The following is a 12,045-nucleotide window of genomic DNA, read 5'->3' on the forward strand; positions in this document are numbered from 1 at the left end:
CAGAGCGGACTAACGGGAAAAAGGCAGTCAGCAGTAGTCTCTATGAGGAGGTGATCTAAAGGCGGAGCCAGTCAGCTGCTTACAAAGCGGGGAGATGAACAGTGAAGGCAGAGAAAGCAAAGCTCTAACTTGGGAAATATTTGTTCTGCTTCCAATAAGTGAAGAAAAGTTTAAGCACTGGGGTTATATAATTCAACATTAAACTTAAAAAGAATCCGTTGGAACAAGGAATGGGTGAGAGAAGAGAAAGAGGTAGCAGGGAGGTTGGTTAGGAGAGCTGCAATAGTGAAGGGCTACTTGTCCTTTTATAAGAGTACTGATGAGAAGTTTCCACGATTTTCTTTGTAAGTTTTATACAATACTAACACAATTAGAAGAAGATGCTATCTGAGAATAATGTCTTTTTGAACGCATATGGAAAAATATATATAAGCTATTATTTTTAATTGGCATCAAGTCTTTCTGTATATTTTTCAATTTTAAACTGGAGAATACTAACATACATTTAAAAGATAAATATACTAAAGTTCTAATTATTAAAAGATTTTTAAAAAGTAATGTGAAAATTAAATATATTCAAATATATTTTAAATGTAAGACAATTATATTTCAGATAATTACTGAGAAATTACCTTAGATAAATCTCTGAAGTTACTTGGCAAGGTAAGATCCAATTCTTCTGATTCATAATTAGTGATGACCCAGGGAAACACTGGATACTGATTTAAGTCATTGTAACTCCGTCCTGGAAGAGAAAAAACAGTCACTCAATCTAAAATCCTAATATATAAAAACCATGGGTCTGTCACATCCACAACGACCAGGAGGCTCGACCAACTGGGAGTCAGTCCTGCAGTCAGTGCTGGGTTGCCATGGTGACCCAGCACTGACTGCTATGGCTGCAGGCACAGTGACCCAGCACTAACTGCTGAGGGGGCTACAAATTAGGCCCAGAGAGAGGCCTAAAGAGAGAAGCAGGGTCTGATCCATAGCCTCTGTGGCAGCTGTTGATCAGCACTTGCCTCTCTCTTTAGCTCTGGGCCTGGTCAGCAGCCGTGCCACCATTTCTCTCCAGGTCTCCACCAGGGCTGCTGTTCAGCCCCGCCTTTCTGATCAGGCCCCATTGATAGGCCCAGAGACACTGACTGGCATAGAAACCGACCAATCAGAACCAAATCTAGGTCAACTGTGAGGAGCCAATGGCTGCCTAGGAGGCGGAGCTTTTGACACTGACTGGCATAGAAACTGACCAATCAGAACCAAACTGGTCAGCAGAGGAGGGCAGTTGGGGGCGAGATCAGGCTGGCAGGGGAGGGCAGTTAGGGGGGACCAGGCTTGCAGGGGAGGGCAGTTGGGGGCGAGATCAGGCTGGCAGGGGAGGGCAGTTAGGGGGGACCAGGCTTGCAGGGGAGGGCAGTTGGGGGCGATCGGGCAGGCAGGGGAGTAGTTAGGTGTTAATCAGGCTGGCAGGGGAACGGTTAGGGGCAATCAGGCAGGCAGGCAGATGAGCAGTTAGGAGCCAGCAGTCCCAGATTGTGAGAGGGATCCCAGATTGGAGAGGGTGCAGGCTGGGCTGAAGGACACCCCCTCGCCCCAGTGCACGAATTTTGTGCACCGGGCTCTAGTAATAAAATAAAATGATGAGAAGGTTCAAGAGTATAATTTTGTAAAAATAACTTTTTTGAGTGCCAGATATTGCTCTCAGTGCTATCCATACATTATTTCATTTAATCCCCACAATACCCCTATGAAATTAGTATCATTCCCATTTTACATGTGAAAAAACTGAGGCACAAAAGGTTAATCTACCCAAAACAATGTAGTAACTAGTAATGGTCAAACTACATTCAAATACAGATACTCTGGCCCCCATGATTATGTTCTCATAAACTATCTTTGACTATTTTTTGTTACTTGAAAGCCTGCACCAAATAAAATATTCTTTATTAAAACTTTAAAAAAATAATTTGCAATTCTTAGAGCTTTTCAAAACTAGGTTCATTTCTCTGCCATTATTTAACCAACGGACCAACCAATCAACCAAGTTTAAGTGATTTGAGCCTGTGGGCAGTCATTAGTCATCTGTAAAATGAAGAAGTTGCACCAAATTACTCTGAAATTTCTGTGACAGCTTTCAAAACCAGTGATCCTCTGAACATAATGAACACCATCATCAATGTTACTTCCCCTCACTCCCGAATGCTGCCATACTCTCCTATACCTCCTCCAAACTAATGACAAGCAATGACACAGTTAGCTGATATCAAACAGTTTGTACCTTGTAAATTCTTATTTAATATTATGTTTTAATTACCACTGTCATCTCTCTAATGCAGGCCCTCATTTCTTTTTACTTATAATTGCTTCCTAAATTTGATTCTGCCTAGTCTCTCTCCACTCCAATGTATCCTTCATTCTGCCTCCAAGTTACCTTTTCACACAGTTCTATTATCATTCATTTGTTCAAAAACTTTCACAAGTTTCCCAATGAATTGACTGCTAACTCCTCAAATTGACAGAAAGTCAATTCCACACAACCTTTCTAGTTTTCTTTCTCATTATACCTTTAGGAATATATACTTTTTATGCACACACACACACAAATATACACACACAGACACATATATATGCACATATACAGTAGTCCCCTTTATCCATGGTTTCTTTTCTTCATTTTCAGTTACTCTCCGTGAACTGTGGTCCAAATATATTAAATGGAAAATTCTAGAAATAAACAATTCATAAGTTTTAAATTGCACACCATTCTGAGTGGTGTGATAAAATCTTCCAGCATCCTGCTTTGTCCACCTGAACATGAACCATCCCTTTGTCCAGCACATCCATTTGGTAGACACCACCCGCCCTTAGTCACTCAGCAGCCATCTCGGTTATCAGATTGACTGTGGAGCATCTCAGAACTTTCATTCAGGTAACACTTATTTTATGTAATAATGGCTCTAAAGCACAAGCGCAGTAATGTTGACAGTCAGAAGCTGTAAAGTATAAGTATATAGAGCAAAATATATAGTGTAAATGGGGTTGGTACTATTCGTGGTTTCAGGGATCTATTGGGGGGGTGTCTTTGAACGTTTGCCACATGAATGGGGAGGACTACTTTACATATAATAAATATCTTGTGTGTGTGTGTGTGTGTGTGTGTGTGTGTGTGTGCATATAACTATACCATTAATTGTTCTTTAGCTTTACTTCATAATTTTCCACATCTTTTTTTGGGTTATGCCTTCAGTTTTACATAAAATAACTTCTCTCCCAACTACCTCCTCATTTAATTAAAGTAATATCTATCCTTACTCAAACATGAAGTCTTTCCTGATATTTTTCCCTTACTCCTACCAATTGGAAGTTTATATTTTTACTGATTTTAGAGAGAGAGGAAGGGAGGGAGGGAGGGAGAGAGAGAGAGAGAGAGAAACACCTATGTGAGAGAAACATCGATTGGTTGCCTACCATCGTGCTCAGGGATCCAACCCACAACCTAGGTATGTGCACCTGACCAGGAATTGAACCTGAAACCTTTTGGTGATGCTCCAACTAACACCTAGCCAGGGTTATTTTGTAATTTTTATTGATTCTATACCCCTTTGCTCTAGAATCACGTAAATGCTCCCATTTTTACTTAAAATAACTTCTGTGAGATTAAGCAACATGCCTTATGCTCTTATCTCCTTTGTGCCTCAAATATAAACTCTGTCAGATTCTTGACCTAAATCTCAAATGTCTCATAATTACATTCCTTGTTTTCTTTATGCAAATCATCACAAATAAAAAGTAATGACACATTTCTATTCTTTAGTCTTTAAAAGTGAAGTTTCAATAGGTAATCTTTAGTAATATATGATTATAGATCTTGTACAGGACCATTTAATCGTTATATTTTCATATATTGGTCATAATATTCCTTTACTTAATATTTAACCACAGTTTTCTTTTTTCTACGTTGTGTTTCATTGACTCAACACATAATACATTTATAATTAAGTTGTTAAAAGATTCTTAGGATTTGTTATGGTTATTCATTCCTTCTATTCCATAGTGAGTCCATTCTTACTATATTGAATAGTTAGTTGTAAACTGTCATTTTATATTTTTGGAAAAGACTTTGTATACCCATTTTTTATTTTTCTCAAGTAGCCAACTGTTCGTATACAAAGCTTTAAACTCAATTATCAAAACTACTCTTGATAAGGTATATTTACTTAGTAATAATAAAAATAAAAATAAGCTACATATATCAGTAATCAAAATAATCTAATCATGTCACAGTAAACAGTTTACTCTTTGAAATAAGTCAACATGTGAGCTTAGGTTACCTGCTATTGTGTTGAGAAACATCAAGTACTCGAAGTTTGAAATCTCTCTGTGCTGCCATCGCTGAGTCATATTAGAAGCTTTAAAAAGTTGACGTGGAGTAGCTAATGAGATACGCCTGTAAAAAAAAAAAAAGGAAATTGATGTAGAATCAATTTGAACTTAAGATTATACCACAATAATAAATCATGAATATCTTTACTTATTCAAAATGATACCAGTATATTCTGAAAAGTTCTATTTATGTTATACTAATGAGTACTAGAGATGTTTCCATCTACAATTAATGGTTAAACAAATGATGTGGACTAGCCACAGGTCTATTATACATGTTCTATTCATTAAGGTAAGCTTTTATTACAATGCCATTATAATATCTAGGCTCCATAGGTTGATTAATAATAGGATAATTAATAATTCACTGCTTTATTGATATAAAAGGAATTATAGTACCTTAAAAATACATATAAAATTGTATTAATATTTTTATCAATCTTAATAGTCATTACATAAAGATAACACATTTGTCCTCATACAGCTAAATATTATGTTTGCATACCCTTTGTAACAGGGAAAAGAGGATAGTAAACTCTTTAGTGGTCTATTCAAGGGTAGGATAGAGGTTTAAAAAAATTATTTTTTTTATACATCTTAATAGAAGATGAAGTTTTCTGTTTTCTTGATGCAATGTAAATAACGATGGATACAACCAACCAATAATAAGAAGCACTGGGAAATCAGTAGCAGGATTAATTATTCTATTCAGGGCATAGAATTTCAGGTAAGTATGTTGTCACAGTTCTTCTATAACTCAGGACAAGGTAGCTATTTTTTAAATAGCTTTATTTACAAAGGTGTAATTTACATACCATAAAATTTACCTATTATTAAGTATACTATTCAATGATTTTTTTAAAATTACATTTCTAGAATTGTGCAACTGTCACCACAGTGCACTTGAGAACATTTTCATCACCACAAAAACTTGCCTTGGGCCTATTTATAGTTAATCACCATTCCTATCCCCAGGTCTAGGCAACTATCAATTTGCTTTTTGTCTCTATAAACTTGCCTTTTCTGGACATTTCAGATCAATAGAATTAGAATCATGTAGTCTTTTGCATCAGGCTTCTTTCACTAACCACAAATGTTTTTGAGGTTCATCAATGTGCTGGCATGTATTAGTTGTTCGTCTATTTTGATTGCTAAACAGTATTCCATTGTATGAATATAAAATATACCATTGTAAGTGCTGAAAATCTATTTAAGTGACGGATTTATTGAGTTAAGACTTTTAGCTTTAACTATAGGAAAACATTACTAAAATTCCCAAGTATGATAACACATTATTAGGTGATAAATAAGACCTTTTCACAATAGAAAAAAATAAATCTTTTATTATTAAGATAAGGAAATCTATACAATTCTGAGCTGCTTCCTTCTGAACCCTTAAATTCCCCAACCTACATAATAAAAGCGTAATATGCAAATCGACCTAATGGCCAAACAGCGGAATGACCATCTGGACGACCATCCCTGACCATGCTATGACACCCACTGGCACCAGGCCAGCCAAGGCAGGTGTGATGGGATTGGTTGGGGGACCAGCCATCGCTCCACGATCGCCCCAAAGAGGGAGGCCCAGGCCACCCACCAGCAGGCTACAGTGGGTGGGTGGCGCCTCCCTCTGCACAGGAAGCCCAGGTCCCGGTGCCGGTGGGAAGCCAGTGCCGGCAGCTGGGGGAAGGAAGGCCTACTCTTGCATGAATTTCGTGCATTGGGCATCTAGTTACATTATAAAATTAACTAATCAAAACCCTGATTTGCATTATAAAGCAACTATTGCTTATAACCCAGAGGGGCCTCTTTACGTGCCCTGTTTACTTAAAAGCAGTGATCATTAGTTTTAAAGCATGTCCACAAATTCTTTGATACTTCCTCTTTAAAAGGTGAAGTTTGATTCCTTTTCCCTAGAGCCTAGGCTGTATTTTTTGTTGTTGTTGTTAATCCTCACCTGAGGATATTTTGTCCACTGAGTTTAAAGAGTGAAAGGGAAGGAAGAGGGAGGGGATGAGAAAAGAGGAAGGAGAAGAGAAAGAGAAAGAGAGACACACATTGATTGGTTGCCTCCCATATGTGCCTCTACTATGAAACCTGAAACCCAGACTGAGAAAGTAGTACAAGTTACACAGCCCTGAGCTGAGAAAGGAATGCCTTCTCAACCAAACTGCCCTGTCCTGACAAGCTGAATATCTATCCAAGAGGCCCATCAGTCAACTACAGAAAATATGCATGTGAGCACTCACTTTGACAGACCCTGTGGATAAAACAAGAACTTCAAAAGAGAATTTGTCAAAAGGGACTATTGCAAAAAATAAATTGACTATTCTCCTCATTCAGTTCTCCCCCCAATTTACTCTGCCTAACTGAATAGACTCTAACTCTAGGTATCTAATGATTAATGGGAAGGACAGAGTAGGCTACTCTCTCTTTTCTTACCCAGCCTTCACAACAGCCATTGTGGAAAGTGGGAGGTTAGCTACTCCCAATAGTACCTTGCTAAGCATACTCTTCTCTGACATTCATTTTTAGGGAGGTAGCTAAAATTGAATAACTACAAAAGAAAATGGTGGGAATATGATTTACCTCACAGCTTTTATATAGATAGGTCTGCATATGGCATTAAACAGGCACCTGTTCTATAAGAAATATATTTCCTGCATCTTGGCACCCAGACTTTAGTCAAGAGGAAATAAAATACATTCCAAAAGAACAAAGAGAAAGGATTATTAAGAGAGCATTTATGTTTTCTATACTAACTGCTAGTGAATTAAAGTGTTTCAGTCTGTATGTTTCCTGGAGCAGCACTTAATGCACTTTCCCATCCATTGCAAACTTTCCAGGATCGCTTCTAACTGTAAAGAACCTTACTATGGAAAGTCTCAGACTAATATAACCTGAAGTTAGAGTTTTTTAGTATCATTGTTTTCCTACATAGATTAGCTTTAGATCTATCTGAACAAGGAAGTATATGTACTCTTGTAAATGGGTCTTGCAGTGTTTATTTAGATGAGTCAAAATGTAGAAGTCAACATAAATAAAATGCATGAGACCGTTAGATCTTTTCACACCATAAAGACTGAAAACTGTGTATGATCCTGGTTGAAGGCATCTAAAGGATTCAGAAAATAGATTGTTAAAGATTTATCTTATACACCCTTATTTTAGTATTGCTTTTTCCTATTCTCCATAACTGTCTACAGTTATGGCATCAAAACCTTAAAGCATTAATGGAATCACAAATTCTATAAATGTGTAGCAACTTTAGGAGATAGAAGGATGTTTATAACCTAATGGGTATTTCTGCTGAGCCTTAGTTGTCTTAAAGAAAAAAAAGGAGGGGATTGTAATAGGTAGAAAAAATGTTTGGTAGTGGAAAATTATTGAACTGAAACCGTATCATACTGTTAGTGTAACTGAATGTATCAGAAACTGTTCCTATGTAGATGTTTTCTGTGAAACTGGTTTTTAAAATGTTACAACCTGTTTTTTAAGGGGAGGTGGGAAAGATAGAGAAATCTAAAAATATGTTGATGTTTATGTAATTATAATATGTTCCTTTTTCTCTGTGTGTGTGTTGCATGTGTGCGTCTATGTGTAAAAATGCCTTGCTCATAAACGCGTTTTTGCTATTCACTCCTAAAGAAATCCTTTCCCTAACTTTGCAGCTGAATAAACCAACAGCTTTGTACATGCTGGAAAAAAAAGAAAAGAAACCTGCAACCCAGGCAGGTGCCCTTGACTGGGAGTCAAACCCAAGACCCATTGGTACATGGCCTGCACTCTAACCACTAAGTCACACTGGCCAGGGCACATGAGCTGCATTTAATGACTCACTTGTAACAAATAGAATGTAGCAAAAATGAGGGCACAGTACTATCAAGGGTAGGTCATAGAGAAGAAACTGGGGCATCTGCCTTGCATTTTCTCGGATAACTTGCTCTGAGTAAATTAAGTTCCCAGTCATGCAGACAGTCAAGCAGCCTGTGGAGAGGTGGACTTGGTGGGGAACACTGCCAAGAGGGGCTTCACCTTGGACAATCATCCAGCCTCAGGATGACTAACATCCTGACTGTTGTTTATTCATTCTATTTCAAGTGCATTTGTAACAAGATATTACTGTAAAAAATTGAAATAAACACTAATAAAAGACAACTCAAATCAATACAAAATTAGGTATGCTAAAAGTAAACTAAATTTCTACAGCTAATATGTTTAAAGCAATCAACAGAAAAATCCCACTGGTTCTCTTCACACTTTTCAATTTGTTAACAAAATTGTATTGATGATGAATCAGTACCTACTATCAGAGAAGATAATAGTGATAGTCTCTCATTCTTGATATTGGTAATTAGTATTTTCTTTCTCTTGTTTATAAGTTTTATATTTTTGTTTAATCTTTACAGAAAAACAACTTTTCATTACATCAATTTTTCTTTATCATTTTTACTTTTCATTGATGTCCTGCCTTCATGCTTTTTTTTCAGCTCACTTTGGTTTACCTTTGCTCCTCTTTTTCTAGTTTCTTCAGACAGAAGTTCAGTTGGCTCAAAATAAAATAACAGACTAATAATCATCATTCACTATGAAACATAAAACACAAGCTTATGCATTTCAAAACAAGGACACATATTAATATAGATTATTTTCCACATTTTTCTCATATAAAAGAGTACCTGGTTTGAGGCAATCCAAAACATGTTCCAACACCAACACGAGGTAAGTAGTTAACCACTTTCTTGACTGTTGCAGGGTCTGGGAAGTTGAACATTACAGCAACTACGGAAAATAATTTTCAAAAATTAGAACACAGAATGATTTCCTTTCTAGTATATAGACTTTCTGATCTGATAAAATATTTACTCTTAATCCAGATATTTATTAAATACAATTCTTGGCATATTACTTTTATCATAGTGCATTCAAGTTTTAATATTAATATATCAGAGGTAATATTCATTTCACTTATAAACTCATACCTTAGACAGATCCTTCCTAAATGCTGTCAGATTGTAACAACTGTTGTTGCGTTACTGTGACATGAAGCTGAGATTACCTAGCTACAAGTTTAATTTACAAAACTGAATTTTGGCAAGTTAACTACATATCTATGAATTTCTATAAAAAACTGTTTAAAATTTTAACTATATATGGTAACAATCTAACACCAAAAAGACTACAAATTTTATTTCCAAGGATGAACAGTTTTAAAAATATTCTTTTTATAATGTTTATATGTTTACATTTTATATGTTCATATAATCCAGAATAATGTGTGACCTGAAGGAAAATTTTTCCTCTATGGTTAATAATCAAATTTAAATGCTTTCTGATCATTTCTATTTTAGTAAGTACATATTTTGAGAGTATCAAAACATGTACATCAATATATGTAAACATACTCAGTATATAAATGTTAATTTATTAGACATTGGTAAATTTTTATTTTTAAAATATGAAAATAACAGTCATAAAATCATGAGGAAGAATTTAGAAAATATTATTTTGGTCAGTCTTAAAATTTCAATTATATTAATTTCAGTATCAGAAGCAGGTATTAGCTGTGAATGATCACCTAGCCTAAAAAATACTTATGGCCAAAAACTTTTTTCAATTTGGTGTAGCTTTCAAACATTGGAATTACCAACATGTTTCAGGTAAAAAAGTACATGATCATTCACTAAACACCTAAAACATTTAGAACTGTCAAATATATACCCAACATGCTTTGTTAATAATGCTTCCTTGTGTATCCATTATTATGCTCAATACTGGAGAAAAATACAAAACAAAAGGAAAACGATCAGAGACTATGGCAGATGACCAAGATCAAGCGGGAAAGGCAATAGAAAAACACACATACAAAGCAAGGATGCATAAGAAATTTCAAATAAGAAAAATGAATGAGAATGAACAAGCAATAAATACTACAAGGTTGAAAACCCTTTGGGGCAACAAGAATGCAGACTGAACTAAAATGTGAAACATTCACTTGATTATTTGCCTGGAAGAATAATGTTTACACTAGGAAAAAGATGTATGTGCAGGGGAAGAGACCAAACAGGAAAGGGAAAGATATCTTAACCTAAAGAAACCTGTATTCCCTAAAGACACATGATTTCCTATAGGAAAAAAAGAAAAAGTGTGCGTGGACTATATTATTATGTGTAGATTTTGAAACTGACAACTTGTAGATTATAGAAAGTGAAAACAAGAAAACTTCAACCTACTTATGTACAGAGAGTATGTGCAATAAGGCACTAAAGTTTTACATATTCTCTCTTAAATGCCTCCACTCACACTGAACAATACCTTTGTCAAGTTGACCTTGTCTCTCTTGTCTTAATGAATTTCACCAAGTTCCATTCTAAACCCACAAATTAAATTTTAGTTCTTTCAAGAATGATGAAATTCAAAGCAACCAGAGCAGTTCAGTACCATATTCTGATGGTCACTTTATAAATGGCAATAGATTAGACCAAAGTTTAAATAAATGTATGAATCATTTGATTACCCTTTTCCCCTCTCCAAATGAAGCCACCTTCCAGAAGGAGCTCCACTATCAGAGCAATATTAAGGACATCAAATTCCAGAAGTGATTAAATGCTTAGTAATTTCCCATATTTATAAAGCTTTGAACTAATTTGTTACATGGCCAGAAAAATAAAACTACTACAAAAAAATTCTTAGAATGACCAAGGGGGTAAAAGCCATGAAGATGCAAGTGGGTCAAAAAAAAGTTCAGCAGGGCAGGGGCTGGATTACAAAACACTATCAAAATGGAAACAACATGATATACTATTAAAAAACAAAATGCAAAGAGATGAAGGTTAGTTTTGTAACAATAGACTTCTGCAACATATTACCTCTGTTTGCCATAAAGATCTCCAGGGCTGTATTTTGCAAAAGATAACGACGAGAAAAGATTGATCGTATCTCTGTGAACAGCCATTTTCCATGAAGCCCTTCTGTATATGCCAGGATCTAGTGAGGAAAAAATAATCCCAAGTAAGTAAAAAACAGTATAATTTCTAAGAATTGAATGAACAGTTATTAAAATAATTTGGAAGGAGACTAAAAATATAGGTTGCAACTTATGGAAAGGAAGCAGAGTAAAATTATAAAACAGCTACTTATAAATACAGTTGGGGGCTTCCTAAAGCAGTGATATCATTTATTTCTTTTCAGGAAATGTATACTGCATTATTTAGTGACTGATTTTTGAGTCATATCATGGAAAATTTTAGGTAAAACTTTAAAAAGAAGGAACACCTGAAAAGATCACATATACAATTCAGTTACATATAATGTGATTTTAATGGACCCAGAATTACTTTTTACATATTTTTAAAAATATACTGAAGTGCATAACTTTTTTAAAAATCACACTTTTAAGGTCACTGTTAAGGCAACAGTCACTCATTCAGAAAGCACAAAGAGTGACTGTATAAGAGGTTAAGTATCATTTTGTCAGCCAGGCTAAACACAAACCTGCAAATGAACTCAGCATAATCTCTCTATGGAGTAGATGGTTGTCAGAGTAACTTGTTACAATTCTTGTCATCCCATGTGACAGATGCAGTAGCTTAGAATGCTTTGCCAACTAAAAGTAATCCTGTCTTTAGTCCTAAGCCACTTTGTCGCTTTGTTATTCAC

At 35.5% G+C, this 12,045-nt stretch overlaps 1 protein-coding gene across 2 annotated transcripts in view; it reads right to left on the reverse strand.

Moving 5' to 3' along the window:
• The window catches only part of LRBA (LPS responsive beige-like anchor protein), a 546,641-nt gene that overhangs the window by 153,200 nt on the left and 381,396 nt on the right, over nucleotides 1–12,045 (reverse strand). For both annotated transcript variants that reach the window (XM_014455776.2, XM_023754983.1), the window contains 4 exons: nucleotides 11,256–11,373; nucleotides 9,066–9,168; nucleotides 4,332–4,447; nucleotides 633–745 (listed from right to left, as the gene is read on the reverse strand). In XM_014455776.2, coding sequence (XP_014311262.1) covers nucleotides 633–745; nucleotides 4,332–4,447; nucleotides 9,066–9,168; nucleotides 11,256–11,373 — 450 coding nt within the window. The remainder of the gene's footprint in view (nucleotides 1–632; nucleotides 746–4,331; nucleotides 4,448–9,065; nucleotides 9,169–11,255; nucleotides 11,374–12,045) is intronic.

Source organism: Myotis lucifugus, unplaced genomic scaffold, assembly GCF_000147115.1.
Source record: "Myotis lucifugus unplaced genomic scaffold, Myoluc2.0 scaffold_1, whole genome shotgun sequence".
NCBI lineage: Eukaryota > Metazoa > Chordata > Mammalia > Chiroptera > Vespertilionidae > Myotis > Myotis lucifugus.